Source organism: Phyllobates terribilis, unplaced genomic scaffold (genome assembly GCF_046119375.1).
Source record: "Phyllobates terribilis strain yellow unplaced genomic scaffold, ASM4611937v1 Scaffold_2__4_contigs__length_985480577, whole genome shotgun sequence".
NCBI lineage: Eukaryota > Metazoa > Chordata > Amphibia > Anura > Dendrobatidae > Phyllobates > Phyllobates terribilis.
The window spans coordinates 42,095,961-42,122,916 of record NW_027362762.1 but is presented as its reverse complement, the minus strand read 5'-3'; the positions used below and the strand labels follow the sequence as shown (position 1 = coordinate 42,122,916).

Here is a 26,956-nt window from a genome sequence, read left to right as displayed (position 1 = left end):
TGTGATACTGTCTGCTGAGCCGTGTATCTAATCCTCTCCTCTGTGATACTGTCTGCTGAGCCGTGTATCTAATTCTTTCCTGTGTGATACTGTCTGCTGAGCCGTGAATCTAATCCTATCCTGTGTGATACTGTCTGCTGAGCCGTGTATCTAATCCTCTCCTCTGTGATACTGTCTGCTGAGCCGTGTATCTAATCCTATCCTGTGTGATACTGTCTGCTGAGCCGTGAATCTAATCCTATCCTGTGTGATACTGTCTGCTGAGCCGTGTATCTAATCCTAGCCTGTGTGATACTGTCTGCTGAGCCGTGTATCTAATCCTCTCCTGTGTGATACTGTCTGCTGAGCCGTGTATCTAATCCTCTCCTGTGTGATACTGTCTGCTGAGCCGTGTATCTAATCCTAGCCTGTGTGATACTGTCTGCTGAGCCGTGTATCTAATCCTATCCTGTGATACTGTCTGCTGAGCCGTGTATCTAATCCTCTCCTGTGTGATACTGTCTGCTGAGCCGTGTATCTAATCCTATCCTGTGTGATACTGTCTGCTGAGCCGTGTATCTAATCCTCTCCTGTGTGATACTGTCTGCTGAGCCGTGTATCTAATCCTTTCCTGTGTGATACTGTCTGCTGAGCCGTGTATCTAATCCTCTCCTGTGTGATACCGTCTGCTGAGCCATGTATCTAATCCTCTCCTGTGTGATACTGTCTGCTGAGCTGTATCTAATCCTCTCCTGTGTGATACTGTCTGCTGAGCCGTGTATCTAATCCTCTCCTGTGTGATACCGTCTGCTGAGCCATGTATCTAATCCTCTCCTGTGTGATACTGTCTGCTGAGCTGTATCTAATCCTCTCCTGTGTGATACTGTCTGCTGAGCTGTATCTAATCCTCTCCTGTGTGATACCGTCTGCTGAGCTGTGTATCTAATCCTATCCTGTGTGATACTGTCTGCTGAGCCGTGTATCTAATCCTCTCTTGTGTGATACTGTCTGCTGAACCGTGTATCTAATCCTCTCCTGTGTGATACTGTCTGCTGAGCCGTGTATCTAATCCTATCCTGTGTGATACTGTCTGCTGAGCCGTGTATCTAATCCTCTCTTGTGTGATACTGTCTGCTGAACCGTGTATCTAATCCTCTCCTGTGTGATACTGTCTGCTGAGCCGTGTATCTAATCCTATCCTGTGTGATACCGTCTGCTGAGCCGTGTATCTAATCCTATCCTGTGTGATACCGTCTGCTGAGCCGTGTATCTAATCCTATCCTGTGTGATACTGTCTGCTGAGCCGTGTATCTAATCCTATCCTGTGTGATACCGTCTGCTGAGCCGTGTATCTAATCCTATCCTGTGTGATACTGTCTGCTGAGCCGTGTATCTAATCCTATCCTGTGTGATACTGTCTGCTGAGCCGTGTATCTAATCCTATCCTGTGTGATACTATCTGCTGAGCCGTGTATATAATCCTATCCTGTGTGATACTGTCTGCTGAGCCGTGTATCTAATCCTCTCCTGTGTGATACTGTCTGCTGAGCCGTGTATCTAAGCCTCTCCTGTGTGATACTGACTGCTATATCTAAGCCTCTCCTGTGTGATACTGACTGCTGTATCTAAGCCTCTCCTGTGTGATACTGACTGCTGTATCTAATCCTCTCCTGTGTGATACTGACTGCTGTATCTAATCCTCTCCTGTGTGATACTGACTGCTGTATCTAAGCCTCTCCTGTGTGATACTGACTGCTGTATCTAATCCTCTCCTGTGTGATACTGACTGCTGTATCTAATCCTCTCCTGTGTGATACTGACTGCTGTATCTAATCCTCTCCTGTGTGATACTGACTGCTGTATCTAATCCTCTCCTGTGTGATACTGACTGCTATATCTAAGCCTCTCCTGTGTGATACTGACTGCTGTATCTAATCCTCTCCTGTGTGATACTGACTGCTGTATCTAATCCTCTCCTGTGTGATACTGACTGCTGTATCTAAGCCTCTCCTGTGTGATACTGACTGTTGTATCTAAGCCTCTCCATGGTCTCCCTCTTGTTTTGTAGTCGGTCGGACCTCTCGCTCTCCTGACATAATAATCTGTTCTGCACTGTTCTGTGGTGAGCCCGAGACACAATATCCTCCGGGGGGCGCCCTGCGGTCGGACTGTGATGCCCCGGTGTCTGTCGGTGAATCGTGTTTGGGTCGTGGTGGACGTTTCCCAGTAACTGATAATCCAGAGAAGAAAAAACAGTAAAGTCTAAAAAATACCCCAATTATAGGAAGAATCACAACATGTTGAGTCATAAAGAAGCCGGAGAACTCGCTGCGCATTAACCAACATTTACCTTTGAAATAAAGAAATCAATTCCCTGGGAAAATACATTGATCAGTGGGTGGTAGATGTGGTCATGTACTCTCTGCAGCACATTGATCAGTGGGTGGTAGATGTGGTCATGTACTCGCTGCAGCACATTGATCAGTGGGTGGTAGATGTGGCCATGTACTCGCTGCAGCACATTGATCAGTGGGTGGTAGATGTGGCCATGTACTCGCTGCAGCACATTGATCAGTGGGTGGTAGATGTGGTCATGTACTCTCTGCAGCACATTGATCAGTGGGTGGTAGATGTGGCCATGTACTCGCTGCAGCACATTGATCAGTGGGTGGTAGATGTGGTCATGTACTCTCTGCAGCACATTGATCAGTGGGTGGTAGATGTGGTCATGTATTCGCTGCAGCACATTGATCAGTGGGTGGTAGATGTGGTCATGTACTCTCTGCAGCACATTGATCAGTGGGTGGTAGATGTGGTCATGTATTCGCTGCAGCACATTGATAAGTGGGTGGTAGATGTGGTCATGTACTCGCTGCAGCACATTGATCAGTGGGTGGTAGATGTGGTCATGTACTCGCTGCAGCACATTGATCAGTGGGTGGTAGATGTGGTCATGTACTCGCTGCAGCACATTGATCAGTGGGTGGTAGATGTGGTCATGTACTCGCTGCAGCACATTGATCAGTGGGTGGTAGATGTGGTCATGTACTCGCTGCAGCACATTGATCAGTGGGTGGTAGATGTGGCCATGTACTCGCTGCAGCACATTGATCAGTGGGTGGTAGATGTGGTCATGTACTCTCTGCAGCACATTGATCAGTGGGTGGTAGATGTGGTCATGTATTCGCTGCAGCACATTGATCAGTGGGTGGTAGATGTGGTCATGTACTCTCTGCAGCACATTGATCAGTGGGTGGTAGATGTGGTCATGTACTCGCTGCAGCACATTGATCAGTGGGTGGTAGATGTGGTCATGTACTCTCTGCAGCACATTGATCAGTGGGTGGTAGATGTGGTCATGTATTCGCTGCAGCACATTGATCAGTGGGTGGTAGATGTGGTCATGTACTCGCTGCAGCACATTGATCAGTGGGTGGTAGATGTGGTCATGTACTCGCTGCAGCACATTGATCAGTGGGTGGTAGATGTGGTCATGTATTCGCTGCAGCACATTGATCAGTGGGTGGTAGATGTGGTCATGTACTCGCTGCAGCACATTGATCAGTTGGTGGGAGATGTGGTCATGTACTCGCTGCAGCACATTGATCAGTGGGTGGTAGATGTGGTCATGTACTCGCTGCAGCACATTGATCAGTGTGTGGTAGATGTGGTCATGTATTCGCTGCAGCACATTGATCAGTGGGTGGTAGATGTGGTCATGTACTCGCTGCAGCACATTGATCAGTTGGTGGGAGATGTGGTCATGTACTCGCTGCAGCACATTGATCAGTGGGTGGTAGATGTGGCCATGTACTCGCTGCAGCACATTGATCAGTGGGTGGTAGATGTGGTCATGTACTCGCTGCAGCACATTGATCAGTGGGTGGTAGATGTGGCCATGTACTCGCTGCAGCACATTGATCAGTGGGTGGTAGATGTGGTCATGTACTCGCTGCAGCACATTGATCAGTTGGTGGGAGATGTGGTCATGTACTCGCTGCAGCACATTGATCAGTGGGTGGTAGATGTGGTCATGTACTCGCTGCAGCACATTGATCAGTGGGTGGTAGATGTGGCCATGTACTCGCTGCAGCACATTGATCAGTGGGTGGTAGATGTGGCCATGTATTCGCTGCAGCACATTGATCAGTGGGTGGTAGATGTGGCCATGTACTCGCTGCAGCACATTGATCAGTGGGTGGTAGATGTGGTCATGTACTCGCTGCAGCACATTGATCAGTGGGTGGTAGATGTGGCCATGTACTCGCTGCAGCACATTGATCAGTGGGTGGTAGATGTGGCCATGTACTCGCTGCAGCACATTGATCAGTGGGTGGTAGATGTGGTCATGTACTCGCTGCAGCACATTGATCAGTGGGTGGTAGATGTGGCCATGTACTCGCTGCAGCACATTGATCAGTGGGTGGTAGATGTGGTCATGTACTCGCTGCAGCACATTGATCAGTCGGTGGTAGATGTGGTCATGTACTCTCTGCAGCACATTGATCAGTGGGTGGTAGATGTGGTCATGTACTCGCTGCAGCACATTGATCAGTGGGTGGTAGATGTGGTCATGTATTCGCTGCAGCACATTGATCAGTGGGTGGTAGATGTGGTCATGTACTCGCTGCAGCACATTGATCAGTGGGTGGTAGATGTGGTCATGTACTCGCTGCAGCACATTGATCAGTGGGTGGGAGATGTGGCCATGTACTCGCTGCAGCACATTGATCAGTGGGTGGTAGATGTGGTCATGTACTCGCTGCAGCACATTGATCAGTGGGTGGTAGATGTGGTCATGTACTCGCTGCAGCACATTGATCAGTGGGTGGTAGATGTGGTCATGTATTCGCTGCAGCACATTGATCAGTGGGTGGTAGATGTGGTCATGTACTCGCTGCAGCACATTGATCAGTGGGTGGTAGATGTGGTCATGTACTCGCTGCAGCACATTGATCAGTGGGTGGTAGATGTGGTCATGTACTCGCTGCAGCACATTGATCAGTGGGTGGTAGATGTGGTCATGTACTCGCTGCAGCACATTGATCAGTGGGTGGTAGATGTGGTCATGTACTCGCTGCAGCACATTGATCATTGGTGGTAGATGTGGTCATGTATTCGCTGCAGCACATTGATCAGTGGGTGGTAGATGTGGTCATGTACTCGCTGCAGCACATTGATCAGTGGGTGGTAGATGTGGTCATGTACTCGCTGCAGCACATTGATCAGTGGGTGGTAGATGTGGTCATGTATTCGCTGCAGCACATTGATCAGTGGGTGGTAGATGTGGTCATGTACTCGCTGCAGCACATTGATCAGTGGGTGGTAGATGTGGTCATGTACTCGCTGCAGCACATTGATCAGTGGGTGGTAGATGTGGTCATGTACTCGCTGCAGCACATTGATCAGTGGGTGGTAGATGTGGTCATGTACTCGCTGCAGCACATTGATCAGTGGGTGGTAGATGTGGTCATGTACTCGCTGCAGCACATTGATCATTGGTGGTAGATGTGGTCATGTATTCGCTGCAGCACATTGATCAGTGGGTGGTAGATGTGGTCATGTATTCGCTGCAGCACATTGATCAGTGGGTGGTAGATGTGGTCATGTACTCGCTGCAGCACATTGATCAGTGGGTGGTAGATGTGGCCATGTACTCGCTGCAGCACATTGATCAGTGGGTGGTAGATGTGGTCATGTACTCGCTGCAGCACATTGATCAGTGGGTGGTAGATGTGGTCATGTACTCGCTGCAACACATTGATCAGTGGGTGGTAGATGTGGTCATGTACTCGCTGCAGCACATTGATCAGTGGGTGGTAGATGTGGCCATGTACTCGCTGCAGCACATTGATCAGTGGGTGGTAGATGTGGTCATGTATTCGCTGCAGCACATTGATCAGTGGGTGGTAGATGTGGTCATGTACTCGCTGCAGCACATTGATCAGTGGGTGGTAGATGTGGCCATGTACTCGCTGCAGCACATTGATCAGTTGGTGGGAGATGTGGTCATGTATTCGCTGCAGCACATTGATCAGTAGGTGGTAGATGTGGTCATGTACTCGCTGCAGCACATTGATCAGTTGGTGGGAGATGTGGTCATGTACTCTCTGCAGCACATTGATCAGTGGGTGGTAGATGTGGTCATGTACTCGCTGCAGCACATTGATCAGTTGGTGGTAGATGTGGTCATGTACTCGCTGCAGCACATTGATCAGTTGGTGGGAGATGTGGTCATGTATTCGCTGCAGCACATTGATCAGTGGGTGGTAGATGTGGTCATGTACTCGCTGCAGCACATTGATCAGTTGGTGGGAGATGTGGTCATGTACTCGCTGCAGCACATTGATCAGTGGGTGGTAGATGTGGTCATGTACTCGCTGCAGCACATTGATCAGTGGGTGGTAGATGTGGTCATGTACTCGCTGCAGCACATTGATCAGTGGGTGGGAGATGTGGCCATGTACTCGCTGCAGCACATTGATCAGTGGGTGGTAGATGTGGTCATGTACTCGCTGCAGCACATTGATCAGTGGGTGGTAGATGTGGTCATGTACTCGCTGCAGCACATTGATCAGTGGGTGGTAGATGTGGTCATGTATTCGCTGCAGCACATTGATCAGTGGGTGGTAGATGTGGTCATGTACTCGCTGCAGCACATTGATCAGTGGGTGGTAGATGTGGTCATGTACTCGCTGCAGCACATTGATCAGTGGGTGGTAGATGTGGTCATGTACTCGCTGCAGCACATTGATCAGTGGGTGGTAGATGTGGTCATGTACTCGCTGCAGCACATTGATCATTGGTGGTAGATGTGGTCATGTATTCGCTGCAGCACATTGATCAGTGGGTGGTAGATGTGGTCATGTATTCGCTGCAGCACATTGATCAGTGGGTGGTAGATGTGGTCATGTACTCGCTGCAGCACATTGATCAGTGGGTGGTAGATGTGGCCATGTACTCGCTGCAGCACATTGATCAGTGGGTGGTAGATGTGGTCATGTACTCGCTGCAGCACATTGATCAGTGGGTGGTAGATGTGGTCATGTACTCGCTGCAACACATTGATCAGTGGGTGGTAGATGTGGTCATGTACTCGCTGCAGCACATTGATCAGTGGGTGGTAGATGTGGCCATGTACTCGCTGCAGCACATTGATCAGTCGGTGGTAGATGTGGTCATGTACTCTCTGCAGCACATTGATCAGTGGGTGGTAGATGTGGTCATGTACTCGCTGCAGCACATTGATCAGTGGGTGGTAGATGTGGCCATGTATTCGCTGCAGCACATTGATCAGTGGGTGGTAGATGTGGTCATGTACTCGCTGCAGCACATTGATCAGTGGGTGGTAGATGTGGTCATGTACTCGCTGCAGCACATTGATCAGTGGGTGGTAGATGTGGTCATGTATTCGCTGCAGCACATTGATCAGTGGGTGGTAGATGTGGTCATGTACTCGCTGCAGCACATTGATCAGTGGGTGGTAGATGTGGCCATGTTCTCGCTGCAGCACATTGATCAGTTGGTGGGAGATGTGGTCATGTATTCGCTGCAGCACATTGATCAGTAGGTGGTAGATGTGGTCATGTACTCGCTGCAGCACATTGATCAGTTGGTGGGAGATGTGGTCATGTACTCTCTGCAGCACATTGATCAGTGGGTGGTAGATGTGGTCATGTACTCGCTGCAGCACATTGATCAGTTGGTGGTAGATGTGGTCATGTACTCGCTGCAGCACATTGATCAGTTGGTGGGAGATGTGGTCATGTATTCGCTGCAGCACATTGATCAGTGGGTGGTAGATGTGGTCATGTACTCGCTGCAGCACATTGATCAGTTGGTGGGAGATGTGGTCATGTACTCGCTGCAGCACATAGATCAGTGGGTGGTAGATGTGGTCATGTACTCTCTGCAGCACATTGATCAGTGGGTGGTAGATGTGGTCATGTACTCTCTGCAGCACATTGATCAGTGGGTGGTAGATGTGGTCATGTATTCGCTGCAGCACATTGATCAGTGGGTGGTAGATGTGGTCATGTACTCGCTGCAGCACATTGATCAGTGGGTGGTAGATGTGGCCATGTACTCGCTGCAGCACATTGATCAGTTGGTGGGAGATGTGGTCATGTATTCGCTGCAGCACATTGATCAGTGGGTGGTAGATGTGGTCATGTACTCGCTGCAGCACATTGATCAGTGGGTGGTAGATGTGGCCATGTACTCGCTGCAGCACATTGATCAGTTGGTGGGAGATGTGGTCATGTACTCGCTGCAGCACATTGATCAGTTGGTGGGAGATGTGGTCATGTACTCTCTGCAGCACATTAATCAGTGGGTGGTAGATGTGGTCATGTACTCGCTGCAGCACATTGATCAGTTGGTGGGAGATGTGGTCATGTACTCGCTGCAGCACATTGATCAGTGGGTGGTAGATGTGGTCATGTACTCTCTGCAGCACATTGATCAGTGGGTGGTAGATGTGGTCATGTACTCTCTGCAGCACATTGATCAGTGGGTGGTAGATGTGGTCATGTATTCGCTGCAGCACATTGATCAGTGGGTGGTAGATGTGGTCATGTACTCGCTGCAGCACATTGATCAGTGGGTGGTAGATGTGGTCATGTACTCTCTGCAGCACATTGATCAGTGGGTGGTAGATGTGGTCATGTATTCGCTGCAGCACATTGATCAGTGGGTGGTAGATGTGGTCATGTACTCTCTGCAGCACATTGATCAGTGGGTGGTAGATGTGGTCATGTACTCTCTGCAGCACATTGATCAGTGGGTGGTAGATGTGGTCATGTACTCGCTGCAGCACATTGATCAGTGGGTGGTAGATGTGGTCATGTACTCGCTGCAGCACATTGATCAGTGGGTGGTAGATGTGGCCATGTACTCGCTGCAGCACATTGATCAGTGGGTGGTAGATGTGGTCATGTACTCGCTGCAGCACATTGATCAGTGGGTGGTAGATGTGGCCATGTACTCGCTGCAGCACATTGATCAGTGGGTGGTAGATGTGGTCATGTACTCGCTGCAGCACATTGATCAGTGGGTGGTAGATGTGGTCATGTACTCGCTGCAGCACATTGATCAGTGGGTGGTAGATGTGGCCATGTACTCGCTGCAGCATAGGCCGACAATGGAGAAACTACAATAGCGACCCCAGGGCTGCTCCACTATGTCCCTGTGGTTGTAGAATTCACTGCACCTGTTAACTTCCCTGTGCGCGGCCGTGTCTGCTAGTGTGACGTTACGCAGTGTGCGCGCTGCACTGCTGCACCGGAGAGGAGCTGGATGACGTCTGGAGCCAGGGGATGGTGTGTGTGTGTGCGTGCGTGTCACAGTGTGTCTGTGTGTGCAGATATCATTGTGTGATGTCTGTTTATATGGATGTTTGTGTTTCAAATGTGTTTATGCGTGTATGTATATATCTGTATATGTTTGTGTGTGTGTGCGTGACTGCATGCAGCCTCCTCCCGCTGTATCTGGGGGGCCCCAGGCGGCCTCCTCCCGCTGTATCTGGGGGGCCCCGTGCGGCCTCCTCCCGCTGTATCTGGGGGGCCCCGTGTGGCCTCCTCCCACTGTATCTGGGGGGCCCCGTGCGGCCTCCTCCCGCTGTATCTGGGGGGCCCCGTGCGGCCTACTCCCGCTGTATCTGGGGGGCGCCGTGCGGCCTCCTCCCGTTGTATCTGGGGGGCCCCGTGCGACCTCCTCCCGTTGTATCTGGGGGGCCCCGTGCGGCCTCCTCTCGCTGTATCTGGGGGGCCCCGTGCGGCCTCCTCCCGCTGTATCTGGGGGGCCCCGTGCGGCCTCCTCCCGCTGTATCTGGGGGGCCCCGTGCAGCCTCCTCCCGCGTATAGATGGCTACGTGCGGCCTCCCGCTGTGTATAGATGGCTATACGCGCGGCATCCCACTGTGTATAGATGGCTCCGTGCGGCCTCCCGCTGTGTATAGATGGCTACGTGCGGCTTCCCGCTGTGTATAGATGGCTACGTGCGGCCTCCCACTGTGTATAGATGGCTACGTGCGGCCTCCTGCTGTGTATAGATGGCTACGTGCGTTCTCCCGCTATGTATAAATGGTTATGTGCGGCCTCCTGCTGTGTATAGATGGCTACGTGCGGCCTCCTGCTGTGTATAGATGGCTACACGCGGCCTCCCGCTGTGTACAGATGGCTACGTGCGGCCTCCTGCTGTGTATAGATGGCTACGTGCGTTCTCCCGCTATGTATAGATGGTTATGTGCGGCCTCCTGCTGTGTATAGGTGGCGCCGTGCGGCCTGCCGCTGTGTATAGATGGCTACGCGCGGCCTCCTGCTGTGTATAGGAGGATTATGTGGCAGCTAATATTGTGTGTAGGGTCTCATACTGTATATAGGGGATGTCAGCATACTTAATTGTGCTCAATATTAAGTCATACAAGTAATGTAAAAAAAATGATTATAATATATTAATATTGTGCAAAATTAATTTCACGTGAACTATCACATGATCAATCAAAGGGGATACATCAGGTATGTGTGTGTGTGGGGGGGGGCACGCCTTCTAAACTGCCCGGGGCCCTTGCTACTCTTAATCCACCCCTGTGTATTCATATACTGAAGGTGGTTCTGGTGACATATTCATGTACTGATGCTGGTTTTGGTGACCTATTCATGTACTGATGATGGTTCTGGTGACATATTCATGTACTGATGGTGGGTCTGGTGACATAGTCATCTACTTATGGTGGTTCTGGTGATGTAGTCATGTACTGATGGTGGTGTTATGTTCTGCTACCAGAGCTAAGGAAAGAGAGGAGATCTGTCCCTACGATAGAACTCAGCTTAATCCCTACGATGTAACAGGGGACCTGATCCTGCGATCAGACCTGCTAAAGTCCTAAGCTAGTCTGTACGGAGACCTATAGATGTGGGGAAGGAATTCCTACAAGTACTAAGGACTGGGAGGAATATGGGACACCTCCTAACAGAAATAGTAGCAGACAGACGAACAAACAAAATATATAGAACATAGAGGTCAGTAGACCAAGCAAACTAACAGAGCAAGACACAGAGCACAGGCTAGCTAGAAAGTAGATATACAATGAAGTCCAGCAAAGCCAGAAGGGCGGAGCAGGATTAAATAGGCCAACAAGGTCATGTGACCAGCAAAGGAAAAAACCTAAGAGCAAGGTTCTAACAGTACCCCCCCTTCTAAGAGGATCCTCCGGATCCCCTAGGACCAGGCTTATCAGGAAATCTCCTGTGAAACGCTCTGATAAGTCTGGACGCGGAAACATCATCCGACCTCACCCAAGAGTTATCCTCGGGACCGAAACCTTTCCAGGCCACAAGATACTGCAAACTACCTCTATACCGTCTAGAGTTAAGGATGCGAGAAATTTCATATTCCCCGTCCTCCACCACCGGAGGAACAGAGGCAGAGGCGTCACAATCTGATACAACAGCTTTTTTCAACAGAGAGACATGAAATACCGGATTAATTCTCCAGGAGGTAGGAACCTCCAACCTAACAGCAGATTGGTTGACAACCTGAAGCACCTTAAAGGGCCCTACAAACTTGGGACCCAATTTCTTTGAAGGAATCCTCAACCGCAGATTCCTAGAGGACAACCAAACCATGTCACCAACAGCGAACAAAACCTCCTGTCGTTTCCTATCAAAGTAGTCTTTAGATTTTCTGTTGGCCTCCTGAAGATTACCACGCACATCCGTCCAAACTCTCTCCAAATCACCGGAAAAATTCTCCTCCTCAGGCACGGCAGATCCCAACTTGGAGAACGACCCAAACGACGGATGTCTCCCAGAACAACAAAAAAAAGGCGAACAACCAGCAGAAGAAGATGTATGATTGTTCAGAGCAAATTCAGCAAGTGGCAGAAACTCAGACCACCCCTCTTGATTGTCTGCCACAAAACAACGCAAGAACTGCTCAACATCCTGGTTTTTCCTTTCTGTCTGGCCATTAGATTCAGGATGATATCCGGACGAAAACGACAAATGAACTCCCAACCTATCACAAAAGGCACGCCAAAAACGAGCCACGAACTGAGGACCCCTATTTAATCTCACGAAAATCCAGACAAGGACGTAAACCGCCGTCCTTTTTTTTTACAAAAAAAAATCCAACCGCCACAGGAGACTTAGAGGGCCTAATGTGACCGGCGGCCAAACTTGTCTGTATGTATTCCTCCAAAGCCTTCCTCTCAGGAATAGTAAGGTTAAATAAACGACTTTTAGGAAGAGTCGCTCCAGGGACAAATTCAATAGAACAATCATAGTCTCTATGGGGAGGCAAAACCTGCGATTCCTTCTCAGAAAAAACTCTCCAAAAATCCTGAATAGGAACAGGCAATTCTCCCCTATCCAAAGCTGCAATACACCCGTTACAACACTTGTCATAACATTTATGGCTCCAGGATTTAATTTCACTGGTAGACCAATCCAGTACAGGATTGTGAAATTTTAACCAGGGCAATCCCAATATTACTGGAGAAGGCAAGTTATTCAACACTACCAAATCCAATTTCTCATGGTGAACACCATTAATAGTGAGAGGAAATTCACAGACCTTGAGAGTAATATTCTTCAAAGGGGAACCATCCACAGAAACCACAGCAATGGGGGATGATAAAGGTTCAGGTTTTAAATTGAGTCTTTCCAAGAATCCCCCATCAATAACATTCAGAGTAGACCCACAATCAACAAACACCCGAAATTCCATTAATTTTTCCTGAGCAATCGTGGAAGCAGCTAAAAATACACCCTTGGAATTTAAACAGGCAATACGGGCGTGACTGACCATTTTTTTTCCTTTCTTCATACGAAGCTCACAGCCTTTAATCAAATGACCAGATTTTCCGCAATAGAAACACAAGCCTTCAGAAAATCGACGGTCTTTTTCTTGAGAGCGAGGTGCCACCGATCCAATCTCCATCGGTTCACCACTGTTAGTACACACATTCTCATAACCAGAAACTGACATAGCAGAGGATTTGCTCTCATTAACCCTTGCACGCAGTCTTCTATCCACTCGTATAGCTAATTGCATAGCCTGTTGCAAATCTTCAGGTGTAGGATAAGCAATTAGCAGGTCTTTAACCCTTTCACTGAGCCCAGCAAGAAATAGACTTTTCAGAGCAGAATCGTTCCACCCTGTTTGAGTAGACCAACGACGGAAATGAGTACAATATTTTTCCACATTACCTGATCCTTGTTTTAAACGTCTCAACTCAGTCTCAGCTGATGCGACACGGTCAGGATCATCATATAATAGTCCCAAAGCAGAAAAAAAACTATCCACTGATCTGAAGCATGTATCACTAGGTTGCAAAGAAAAGGCCCACTCCTGAGGCTCTTTGCGCAAAAGTGACATTATGAACCCTACGCGCTGGGATTCATCCCCAGAGGACTTAGGTCTCAAACGAAAATACAATAAGCAAGCATTTTTGAATGAAAAAAATTCTCGGTGTTCACCAAAAAATAAATCCGGCAAACATACCTTAGGCTCCAAGAAATGTGCTCCAGGACAGTTACTCACGTGCTGACGGAGCTCGGCCACCTCCAGAGAGAGTCCCTGCAGGCGATGAACCAAATCCTGAACCGACACCATGATGGAACAGAAAAATCTTTCCTTAGAGAATTTGCTGGCTGGACTTACTGTTATGTTCTGCTACCAGAGCTAAGGAAAGAGAGGAGATCTGTCCCTACGATAGAACTCAGCTGAATCCCTACGATGTAACAGGGAACCTGATCCTGCGATCAGACCTGCTAAAGTCCTAAGCTAGTCTGTACGGAGACCTATAGATGTGGGGAAGGAATTCCTACAAGTACTAAGGACTGGGAGGAAAATGGGACACCTCCTAACAGAAATAGTAGCAGACAGACGAACAAACAAAATATATAGAACATAGAGGTCAGTAGACCAAGCAAACTAACAGAGCAAGACACAGAGCACAGGCTAGCTAGAAAGTAGATATACAATGAAGTCCAGCAAAGCCAGAAGGGCGGAGCAGGATTAAATAGGCCAACAAGGTCATGTGACCAGCAAAGGAAAAAAAACTAAGAGCAAGGTTCTAACAGGTGGTTATCGCAAAGCATTCATGTAATGATGGTGGTTCTGGTGATGAATTCATATACTGAAGGTGGTTCTGGTGACGTATTCACTTACTGATGGAGTTTCTGGTGACGTATTCATGTACTGATGGTGGTTCTGGTGATGTATTCATGGTGGGTCTGGTGACATAGTTGTGCACTGATGGTAGTTCTGGTGATGTATTTGTGTACTGATGGTAGTTCTGGTGATGTATTCATGTACTGATTGTAGTTCTGGTGACGTATTCATGTACTGATGGTGGTTCTGGTGATGTATTCATGGTGGGTCTGGTGACATAGTTGTGCACTGATGGTAGTTCTGGTGATGTATTTGTGTACTGATGGTAGTTCTGGTGATGTATTCATGTACTGATTGTAGTTCTGGTGACGTATTCATGTACTGATGGTGGTTCCGGTGACATATTCATGTACTGATGGTGGGTCTGGTGACATAGTCATGCACTGATGGTGATTCTCGGAATGCATTCATGTACTGACGGTGGTTCTGGTGATGTATTCATGGTGGGTCTGGTGACATAGTTGTGTACTGATAGTGGTTCTGGTGATATATTCATGTACTCATGGTGGTTCTGGTGACACATTCATATATTAATGATGGTTTTGGTGATGTAGTCATGTTCAGGGTATCTGCGAAATGCTGGATACCTTAATTAAAACCAAACAGCCCCCATTATAGTTAAACTATATTAGTTTCGATGACAGTCCTTGGGTCTGACATATAAAATGTAGGATGTCAGGGATGAATATTGCTATTTGTCCCTCGCAGTTTTCCCTCGTATTGTTTATTGGCGTATTGCGCCACTAGCTTCATCTGCCTACAGCACATAAGTATTTTGTCCTGGCCAACCAGATTTTCAGATAAACCAGCAATCACAAAGATTAGGATTTGTTAAACATATTTTTATTTTATTCTATTAATTTGAGAATACAAAAAAGTAAAGCCATGGAGAAAAAAAGTTCCAATGAAAAGAAGAAATGGGACATAAAGAGGATCAGGGATAAAGGATCCATTCCCCAAGCGCCGCAGTGTCATTCCCACAGGTGGCCGCAAGGTGTCCTCGGCGCTGTGTGGCGAGAAGAGGAGGGGAGTGACGTCACGCTGAGTTTCGGGTAATAAGCGGCTGAGGACCGAAAGCGCTCAGAGATCGGGTCCTCACCTGGTGTGTACAGTGCCGGCGACCCGGAGCGGCTCCTCACCTGGTGTGTACAGTGCCGGCGACCCGGAGCGGCTCCTCACCTGCTGTGTGATTCCTACATCTGAGAAGGAGCCGGAGACGCCATCACACCGACTCTCATTCATTTCCCGGAGTTTGCGGTGAGTTCTGGCTGGAAGTTATTGAGTGCTGCTCTGGAGGCAGGAGACCTGAGGGGACCGGTCTGGAGGCAGGGGACCCGAGGGGAGGGTGAGAGCTCTGCTCTGGAGGCAGGGGACCCGAGGGGAGGGTGAGAGCTCTGCTCTGGAGGCAGGGGACCCGAGGGGAGGGTGAGAGCTCTGCTCTGGAGGCAGGGGACCCGAGGGGAGGGTGAGAGCTCTGCTCTGGAGGCAGGGGACCCGAGGGGAGGGTGAGAGCTCTGCTCTGGAGGCAGGGGACCCGAGGGGAGGGTGAGAGCTCTGCTCTGGAGGCAGGGGACCCGAGGGGAGGGTGATAGCTCTGCTCTGGAGGCAGGGGACCCGAGGGGAGGGTGAGAGCTCTGCTCTGGAGGCAGGGGACCCGAGGGGAGGGTGAGAGCTCTGCTCTGGAGGCAGGGGACCCGAGGGGAGGGTGAGAGCTCTGCTGAGGAGGGTGAGGGGGCCGCTCTGGAGGCAGGAGACCTGAGGGGACCGGTCTGGAGGCAGGGGACCTGAGGGGAGGGTGAGAGCTCTGCTCTGGAGGCAGGGGACCCGAGGGGAGGGTGAGAGCTCTGCTCTGGAGGCAGGGGACCCGAGGGGAGGGTGAGAGCTCTGCTCTGGAGGCAGGGGACCCGAGGGGAGGGTGAGAGCTCTGCTCTGGAGGCAGGGGACCCGAGGGGAGGGTGAGAGCTCTGCTCTGGAGGCAGGGGACCCGAGGGGAGGGTGAGAGCTCTGCTCTGGAGGCAGGGGACCCGAGGGGAGGGTGAGAGCTCTGCTCTGGAGGCAGGGGACCCGAGGGGAGGGTGAGAGCTCTGCTCTGGAGGCAGGGGACCCGAGGGGAGGGTGAGAGCTCTGCTGAGGAGGGTGAGAGCTCTGCTCTGGAGGCAGGGGACCTGAGGAGGGTGAGGGGGCCGTTCTGGAGGCAGGAGACCTGAGGGGACCGGTCTGGAGGCAGGGGACCTGAGGGGAGGGTGAGGGGGCCGCTCTGGTGGCAGGGGACCTGAGGGGAGGGGGAGGGTGAGGGGGACGCTCTGGAGGCAGGGGACCTGAGGGGAGGCTGGAGAGGGATTATCTGTAGAAGAAGGATTTTGGAAATTGCTCAAAAAGTGTGAAGTTTGGGGACGTTCGCTGAGTAATGATCTGCAGAGGAGCCATGGAGGGTCTCTGTGAGTGTTCTGGGGGAGCTGTGCTCTGCAGGCCTGTGTGCTGCTAGGTTAGGATGTCCTCCTGACATTGGAGCACTGCAGCACCCGCTGTAATCCTGGCCCAGGGCCGGATTCTGGAAATTTTTTTCGGGTACAGGGGAAAGAGTGGTGTCATTTATTGTGATAGATAGATCCGGTGGGGAAGATATGTGAGATGGGGGGGAAAGATGAGGAGTTCAGTTTTGTCCACATTGAGCTTTAGGAAGCAAGAGGAGAAGGCAGATATGGCTGATCGACACTCCGGGATTCTGGAGTTAGCGGAGATGTGATGTTTGAGCCAGAGAGGTAGATCTGGGTGCCATCAGCGTATATGTGGTACTGGAAGTCATGGGACTTTGTGATGTCCCAGGCAAAAGGTATAGATAGAGAAGAGTAGGGGTCATAGGACAGAGCCTTGAGGGACTCCAACAGAGAGGGGGCGGAGTGAGGAGGTAGTGTGGGAGTGGGAGACGCTAAATGTGCAGTTAGAAAGGTATGAGGAGATCCAGGATAGGGCAAGGTCTTTGACGCCAAAGGAATGGAGGATATGAAGTAGGAGGGATTGGTCGACTGTGTTAAAGGCAGAGGACAGGTCTAAAAGGAGGAGTATGGAGCATTGTCTGTTAGCTTTGGCAGTAAGTCATTAGTAATTTTGGTCAGGGCAGTTTTGGTGGAGTGGAGGGGACGGAAGCTGGATTGTAGGTTGTCGAAGAGCGAGGTGGGAGGAAAGTTCAGCATGGACATGCTATTTGAGGAGTTTGGAGGCGAATGGGAGCAGAGATATGGGGCGATAGCTGGATGTAGAGGTCTGGTTGAGGGATGGCTTCTTCAGGATGGGTGTGATGTGATAGGTCATGTTTGAAAGCAGAAGGGAAGGTAGCAGAGGATAGCGATAGGTTGAAGAGATGGTCTAGGGCCGGGACAAGCCTGGTGATGAGGCTGGGGAGGAGGTGGGATGGGGTCAAGTGGTGAAGTGGGATTTGGAGAGGAGATGAGAGAGCTTTCCTCTCCTACGGCTTATGGCTGTTGTGTTACCGGAGGTTTTATTACATTTAATTTTCCTTTTTAAAATGAAAATAATTTTAAAATTGACTCTTGTGAAGGAGCACGACCTTCTACATGGAATTAAAGGGTTGTCCCCTTTCAGAAAACTTTAGGCTGCAGTAGTTAAATAAATAAATAAATAAATAAAGAAGATACTACTTGTCATCCCAAGGTCAAGCGAAATCTCTCTGCTACTACCCTGATCTGTTTGTCTGTAGCGCTGATGTCTTGTAAAAACTGCTGCAGCCAATCAGCGAACTCCGTGACTTTGCTTGTGTTGAGCTTCTGAGTTCACCGGTTAGCTGCACCACTGTTGTCAACGCTGCAGCCAAACACAGACCAGGGCAGCAATGGATCGTCGGCCACAGCTTGTAGCCTAAAGTTTTTTTGAGAGGGGACTACTCCTTTTTAATAGTCACCTGTCCTGCATCTTGTGAGGAGGGGAAAGTGCTGCGTTTCATTATTCTTCTCTCAAGGGAATGTCCTGAATACACAACCATGGCAGACAGGACTCTGCATTGAGCTGGCGGAGGGCCGGCCGTTCTGGTCCTCTGTCAAAGGACACTCCACAGATCGCTGGGTAGGAGGCTCGGGCTGTTCACCGAAAGCAAAACACAGGGCAAAGGTATTCAGTGGTGGTCACTGTGGCTGAGGTTGGGTGCCCTCCTGGTCAGGAAGCCATGCTCAGGTCATCTCCACAACTATGGTAGTATGGTTAATAAAGGGTTGTGTTTTTTTTGTTTTTTTAAATAATAATCCTAGTAGCATAACTAGAGTCCAATGGGCCCCAGTGCAAAATTTGGACCTGGGCCCCCACCTGAATACTGGTCAGATGAATTCAGCCCTTGTAGCATTCTAAATCCTATAAAGAAACGTGTTCCTCCCATAATGTAATATTGTCCCTCATCCTGGGCCTCTTCCTGGAATAATGTCCCCATCCAGTAATATAGTCTCCCATCCTGGGCCCCTCCCTGGTATAATGTCCCCATTCCCCATTCAGTAATATTGTCTCCCATCCTGGGCCCCTCACTGGTATAATGTCCTCATTCCCTATCCGACCTCTGATTGGCCAGCAGTGTGTATTACTGCGCAGGGAGCTGGCGGATCTTTGCACCGCTATACACTTGAGCTGAATGTGTGTCTTCAGATGCATATCCAGCTGAAATAGATGCTGACGTCAGCGAGACCCCCTCCCACACGGTCGCGGCTGTGATTGTCATGCCCCTGAATAATGCCCTATCCATGGGGTAATTTGACCACTGGGACTTCCATCTGTCCTGAAAATGGGGCCGTGCAGCGCAGTCTTTAATGGTGCTCAAGCTTGACCTCTGCTCCATTCATAGTTGTTCCTGGAAATGGTTGAGTACAGCGCTCTGATTTCTCCGCAACTCCTATAGACAATGAATGGAGCGGAGGTCGAGCATGAGCATCTTCTCCCCATCTAGGACAAGGCTGAGCCCCGCTCTCAGGATTGTTGAGAGGGTTGCATGTTTTTTTTTGCAACGTGCTGAGCTGCTTTTTCCAGGTGCTGCTGTTTCTGCAGATCAGATATTTTCTGGTTTCCGTCTTCTGCTTCTTTTTTCATTTTCAGTATAACTAGATGTAACCTCGCTGTGATATCCGGAAGCTGCACACGAGGGATCCGCAGAAACGTCGTCTTCCTACTCATGTGACATTGGCCTCATTGTTGTGCTCATCTGTAGAGCTGCAGGGCCCACGTTCCCTGCTGGTGACCGGCAGTGTTGTGGTCACGTCTCTTCCTGGTCCTCTCCGCTGCTGGTTGGGACGGTGCAGCAGAGTTTAGTCTTTTTTTTTAGTTCTACAGTCTTTTTTTTTTAGTTCTACTAACAGATGTTGGGGAAGGCTTCCGCCTCCCACCTCGAGATCTTTCCTCAGATCTGTGTGAGGGTATACCCACAGAATAGATTCCCGAGTGTCCAGAATTTGGCCTAAGCTCGAACAGATCAGAGAAATGATACAATCGTAGTATTTGGGGATTTTATTGGAGGGGAAGGAGAGCGGTTGTTTGTTTTTTTTTAAGCCACTTTTTAGAGAACTTTCTCTTGTGACAGCATGTAGAAACAAAATTTTGCCATTTTTTTTCTCCCAGACACCCTCCCTGCTCCTCTCCCATACACATGCATGCTGTCAGGTCCTCCAGAAAAGACAGGGCATGATGAAATCCAGCATGCCTGATCCTTTCTCTTTTTTTGTTATAGACTTTTGTGGTTTTCTTTTGTGCGTTAGAAATTTAAAGGGGTTGTCTGGGCATAACATACTGATAACATATCCCAGGGATAAGCCAACAATATCGCACCCCCACCGATCAGACTTTTGCTCCGGCGGCAGCTGCTACACATTGAACGCAACCAGCTGATTGGTGGGGTGCTGGGTGTTGGACCCTCTCAAATCTGATATTGATGGCCTTTGGATAGGTCATCCATCAATAGCACATGACCAGACAACCCCCTTCAAGGCCTATCTGCCACCACGTGGAGGTCCTGAAGATCCTCCACTTGTGTTGGAATAAGGTGGAAACTCCAGTTCTCTGCTTTTGTTCATGTGTCTGGACAGCGCCAGTGGGAGGAGGGGCGGCTACATGACAAGTACAATGGCCGACCAGGGTGTCACCTGTCCCAAGGATGTGAATCACATTGATTACCCCCAGACAGGGCCGGACCGGCTCATAACTGCTCTCACTGCCCCGGGCTGCCAGCCAGTTATCCCAGTATGAACTGTGTGCATTGTTGGAACTTTTATAGAGTTTTATATAAGTTGGTTAAAAAGCACTAAATGAAAATTTTTATACAACTTTCTAGAATTCCTTTTTTTTTTTTTTTCAATTTTTAAAATTAGTTTGCTGTCATTGAATGAGGCCTCTGTTGTTTCCATTGAGAGCCAGCAGTCCTGTCCACAGCTGAGAGGTGCAAACAATCAGATCAGCAGCAGCTCAGCCGCCCCCCCCCCCCATCTCCTGCAGATCTGTTACAATGTACCAGGCTGTTGTTTAGCTCCTAGAGCATTGTCTACACTGGATACAATTGTATCCTCCGAGAGCAGGAGACAAATACTGGAAGTGCTTTATTCACTGACAGAAAGCTGTGATCTGGCAGTGAAATACTAAATAGATTAGAAACTTAATTCTTTAACTTCTGATTCGACTTCTTATAAAAGATGAGAGAGAAAAGTGACAAATGGATAATTGTTTTTTTTTTTTTTTTCTAACTTAACCTGATGTACATTTTTTATTATTTATTTTTTAGTACTTCTGCGTCTGTTATCTTTCGGTGCACGTCTCGCTGTGGGCCCCAGACAAACGCACACGGATGCGTCCACGTGTTCATAGGCTGCACATCTGTGGGGAATAGATAAGCGGCAGCGTGTTTACTAAGACTTGCGGTAGAGACGCCCCCGGGGTGCACATGAAGGGTCCGCACCTCGCTGCACAGGACACACAGCAAATATCTAGACATTTTTGTTTGTTTTTTCTTGTTTATTCTCCTTGTCTGTTTTTAATGTGTGTAAAAAAAAAAAAAAAAAAAAAAAAAAAAAAAAAACACAGGCTGGTGGAAGTGCATTTGCCAGTGTAGGCGGGCAGCTTGTGGGCACATAGCCCGGAAATAAAAATTCAGCTATAAGTGGGATCTCTCGGGGGGTCACAGGGGACAGAGCCGCATTCACACTGTGCAGCGTCACATCTGGCGGCTGCTCTTCTCCCTTAAAAATAGAAGGATGAGCTGGGGCCACTGCCGTTGGTGCCGCTGGGACCGCTGTCGTTGGGGCCGCTGTCGTTGGTGCCGCGGGGGGGGCGCCACATCCTACTCTGACATTATGATGTTCTTGTCCAGCTCATTGCACTGACGGCTTCGCTGGTGTCAGACATGCACCATAGACATCAGGGACGGCTGCATTTTATAATGCAGAATATACCGGATTATTATAGCAGAGACCGGTATTGGGATGTATTAACCCTTTAATTGCCTGGCTCTGCAGCGGCCGCAGTGCTCACCCCCCCACCCCGTCTGTCTGCTTCCCTTTGTATTATTCATCCCCTTCATTGTGCGCTGACAATGGCCGGCGTTGTGCCGTCAGCTGCAGCCTCCTACATAATGCAGAGCTGGGGAGGTTGGAGGAGATCGTGTGTCCTCCATAATGAGGCCGTCTCCGCAATCACGGTGAGCTCATCGAGGCATGATGGACCTCGTGCCCCAGAGAGGAGTCACACAATTGGGGCTTTTATATTTTTTATTTCCTTTTAGTTTCTTCCTCATTATTGTAGGAACAGTTTAACCGGTGTTACTAAAGTGGCAGGTAGGACGGGTACGAGACCTGAGGCGATGGAAGTGGTGTCACCGGATCAGTCGTCGCCGCCCGTGTGACAGCTGTGATAATTACCGGGATTTATCATGTTTCCTTCTTGTTCTTCATCTATTTCACAATTCTCTGCTTGCAGGAAAGCTGAGTGATGATGTAAATGGATGGAGATCCAGCTTTTCCAGGCTCCTGATGTTAATGCTGCGTGTCATCCTCAATACTTTCCCAGGGTCCTGAATGACAGATGTAGTGCAAAAAGCAATATCTGGGAATGCTGGGTGACAGCCCTGTGGGTGCGGTAATGTCGGCTCCACTGTGGACATCACCCGTCTTTTCCCATCAATAGGAGTCCTTCATTATCTGTTTCTGGGAAAGCTGGGTGATATCCAATACGTCCGCAATTCCAGCTGCTGCGCTCCTTAGTCGTGAGCATAGGATGGACATAGAACCTTGTGTTCAGGCAGGTTTATCTTTCAGGGTCCAGGGAAAGTTGGGTGGTCTTCAGAGCCTTATTAAAGACCTCCGCCTCCCTCCCTTCTCTAGGGTGATGGGCACGGATGTCAGTGTTACTTTTGGCACTGGATGCGGCTCAGTACTGGGTGTACGTCCAAGTTCTAACCTTGTTTTAAAGTTACAATATCATCTCTAAATTCTACATTTTCTTGTGTCTAACTTCCTCCAAAATCCTAAAATGTCACCTGTTCAGCCACCGATGACCCCCCAGCATGGCCCTTTTAACTTTCCCTTGTTATATTCTACATAAGTGTCAGTCTTTACTTTAGCTCTTGCATTCTACTCGTGCACTGGGAGGCTCTGTATGAACAGTGCTGTCAGGTAGCGACGCTGCAGCTGTGCCTCTCGCCAGGATATCTTGTAATAACCCATTCAGGTCTTACAATCGGACGCTTTCTTCCATCCTCTTCCTCCTGACATATCCTTAGTCAACAGGAACTGGGAAGCTGTATTTCTGCTTTTTTCTGGGAATCTCCCGCACGGAGGGTGACATCACCAGGACGGCGCTGCGCCGGGGTTTCCGAGACAGTTCTAAGCCAAAACCTCTCTGGCTCAACGCAGAGATTTCTGTAACAGCAGTTTATTATTATGACCCCACGGTGAACGTCTCGGCCGCTTTAATGGGTTTATACTCCAGAGCTGCACTCCCTATTCTGTTTCCTTTTTTGAGGTTCATGGTCTTCATTTCTGGGCATTGAATATATAGAAGCAGTGATGCCTCTCGCCCCAAATTTCCCGGGATTTGGTTATAATGAGGAGACTCAAGGACACTTGTATATTTTTCCGTCCTGCTTCCCTGGGTCTGACAAGCCTGTACAATCCCCGGTCCTGTCCATGGGATTGATCTTTCCTGTTGTGCCGCTGCGCTGCTCCTGAGTCAGCAGGTGCTGCAGGCGCTCAGGTGATGGCCGCTGCCCCGACTGGTTTTTCTCCAGGTGATGCGGCGGCCGGGGCCCTATAAATAACTCCGCAGCTTATTATAGGAACACAGCTATGATGGGAATAGAGAACAGAGGATGACGTCAGGGGGCGAATCCAGGGGATGACGTCCGCACCCCCCTCCTGCAGGAGGTTAAAGGGGAAGTGTCATCAGAAAACGCTCTATTGTTTTATGATTCATATTGTGTCACACAGAAGCAAAAGTCAGTCCGGTATTATCAAGATGTGAAAAGAGGTTTTGTATTTTCCATTAATAATATAAATATATAGAATTTTTTTTTCCTTCTCTATTTAGTTATATAGAACACGGAATAAACATAATTATATATTATACACCATGTGAAAAAAAAAGAAAGAAAAGGGTGTTTTGCTTTTTTTTCTCTTCATAATACTTGACTCTGAATGCCTGTTCTGTACCAATGACTTTTCAGTTAGTTCATTATCATCACAGTCAGGGTTAAAATACTAGGTAGTGCCTCTATATACAGTAGATAACATGGGATCCACCATACACAATAGGTGATGTCCCAGCTCACCTCCTCCTCCTCCTGTACAATGACTGATAACACCTCTATATACAGTAGATAACACAGGATGCACCATTCACAATAGGTGATGTCACAGCTCACCTCCTCCTCCTCCTGTACATTGACTGATAACACCTCTATATACAGTAGATAACATGGGATCCACCATACACAATAGGTGATGTCCCAGCTCACCTCCTCCTCCTCCTGTACAATGACTGATAACACCTCTATATACAGTAGATAACACAGGATCCATCATTCACAATAGGTGATGTCACAGCTCACCTCCTCCTCCTCCTGTACAATGACTGATAACACCTCTATATACAGTAGAGAACACAACTGGATAAGCAAATATAAGATACTTTTGTAATATCTTTCTAGAGAAAATGCTTATTTCTCCACTTATGAGCCACTTCCTTTCCTCCCACCACTCTGAAAAAATAACTAACCTTGCTCACTGGGTGGACTGCCAGTTCAGTGAGGTGTCAAGTTACACCTCCTTTTTATATTCTACAGTGAGGAGACAAAAAGATGTTGATTGTATTTTACCTTCACCCTGGAGCTGGATTCACAGTTACTCTGCTCAGTACTGATGTATAATTTCCTCCATGCTGCTGCATAACTTAAAAAATAAAAGAAGGAATCCCTCATGATTGTGTATGGGACACATGATGGCAGTGAGTCTCCTCACACTAACTCGGTCAGTTGCAAATTAAGAGGGAGGCCACACATGGGATAACGGGTTAAGAAAAAAATGACGGCTACAAGTCAAAGGCAAGAAAGTGTTATTCCTTGTGTATAAAAATACTGTAGTTTACCCCGTAACTAAACATCCTAGATCTGCAGGGGCTCCACAGTAAATTTTTATGGTGGTCAGTCGGTTGTGGGGGAGGACTTAGGAAACGGAGATGATACAAAGTGACATTTTTCAATATTTTGTTCCTCTCATAGACTTTCTCCAGTGGAGACGCCACCTTACAGCAAGAAAATGAGAAGCCTCGGTGGAGTCCTGGTCTCCTTCTTGTTCACGGTAAGTTATTGCTCGTCATTAACACCTTCATTGCTGCAGCAGTCTCCTCCCTCCTCCATGTTCCACACTTGTGAGTGAAGTCGGCGCCGGCTGAAGGTCATGGAGGTTTTGGGCGTCCTGTGACTGACTGTTTAGTAAATAGGAGAATCTGTAACGGATGCCTTCACTCCTTTGCCTACTATGTTGCGAAATTGCTCACGCCCTGCAAGTGTATAGTGTCAACACTATAATAATTGATGGTGATTTTGCCCCTTTAATAAGAGACAGGGTGTTGAGGTTCTGCGCCTGTGACCACTTCAGACGGATGCTTTGATTTTGGGACGACCCCCTGTCCTCTGGGTTGACCTGCTTGGTCTCCATTTTCTGTGAGAAGACATTTTGGCTACAATTGAAGCCTCGCCTTGTTGTTGCTTCACCTGCGCCATCACTGGACGGTTCATTGTTTTGTAACATAATTAATAGAAACTTTGTAATTTATCTCCAGAGAAGTTTATTTCTTCACTTATGAGTCACTTCTTCTTTTTCCCTCTGCCACGTGTGAGGGGAAAAAAAAACAGCTACAATCTACATGATGAGCTGTAACCTCACTGAGGGATCAGATTACAGCTGCCTATGGAGAGGGGGAGCAGAGTAAAATACAGACTGCAGTTTTTCTAGTAAGTGTTAATCTTGCCCAGAGCTGAATTCACAACTACACTGCTTAATACTCCAGTGTTACATACTCCACGCTGCTGCTTCGGAGCATGTTTTACGTACACAGGAGAGCAGGAATCCCTCATGTCTCTGAATAAGTGACCTCGTTATACCCACTAGCTCAGAAATGACTGAAAGTGTAGAAAAAGAGCTCTGCAGTGGTGAAATCTGCAGGATGGAGGTCATATAATGCCCAGAAGTGATGTTATTCTGATCCCGTGACCCCCCCCCCCCCCCCCCCCAGCCTCTTATACACAGGTCCTCGTGTGTATATAATGGTGAGCCCACCCCACTGCATAGAATCTGTGCAGGACAATGTTCTATTCATCCCATAGAGGACTCTGTACTCTCGGTGGATGACGAGGGAGATCGATGCTCCGCGCTGAATGTGCTGCATTGTCATGATGACGCTGCTGCTGGGAAATTGTTCGGTCTCTGCTGCCGCCTCCGACGGGGCGCCCAGCGTGAAGGAGACAGTGGTGCCCTTGAGGCTGTGCCGTGCACTGTTGCGGGTACTGTGAGTTGTCTTTGTGCTGCTTCTGTGATTGAGGAACATCTGCAGCATCGACAGCTTGCAGTTCCGTACGACATCCCGCTGACTCATTGGACGCGCGGCGGTGTCATTGCAGGGAGGTCACCATGACTTTACATTTGCTGCATTGACTCCATTATACACCACTTTCCTGAGTGCAACTGTCCATCACACCCTTCTGGGAAAGCTGGGTGGCCACTTCTTTATAGCCATATCGATTGTCTCCCAGCTTCGCCCAGACACAAGTTCTCCACTTTCAGCTCATCGATACGGATAATAAATATATAATATACTTGTAACGAGGAACAGAATCCGTCTCTGGACATCTTAAAGGGACATTGACCTAAATAACACTGAAATCTGAGTTGCAGTTGCAAGTTGGAGGAGATGTGCTACTTATAGCAACTGGTCAGGTTGCAGTCGGTGGTGTAGGTTGGCAACACTTTTTTTTATTATTTTCTTGTATTTTGGGGCAATAATCTCATTATTAGACATATCGATGGACATAAGCCTCCTGCAGCATCTGATATAATAAATGTTTCATCCCATGAAAGACCCCGAGGTCCTGTGATCGCAGGGGCTCATTGTGGTGAGACCAGATGTTGTCTGTGTTACCATGATACTAAACAGACGAAGCTGCAGCGTCTCTCACCCATCTACACCCCGCATCCCAGTATGACGTAAAGCAATCTATAAGAAGCTCTGAGGAATCCTGGACATAAACGTCGCTCCTGAAATAGGATCA

At 48.7% G+C, this 26,956-nt stretch overlaps 1 protein-coding gene across 2 annotated transcripts in view; it reads left to right on the top strand.

The window, feature by feature from the left end:
• The first annotated feature begins 15,169 nt into the window (after positions 1–15,169).
• RELT (RELT TNF receptor) overlaps positions 15,170–26,956 on the top strand; it is a 28,104-nt gene continuing 16,317 nt past the window's right edge. The window contains exons 1-2 of one of the 2 annotated variants that reach the window (XM_073661284.1): positions 15,170–15,414; positions 24,908–24,986. In XM_073661284.1, coding sequence (XP_073517385.1) covers positions 24,945–24,986 — 42 coding nt within the window. In that variant the 5' untranslated portion in view covers positions 15,170–15,414; positions 24,908–24,944. Of the gene's footprint in view, positions 15,415–21,699; positions 21,833–24,907; positions 24,987–26,956 lie in introns of those variants that run through there. The other variant, XM_073661283.1, reaches the window with a different exon arrangement.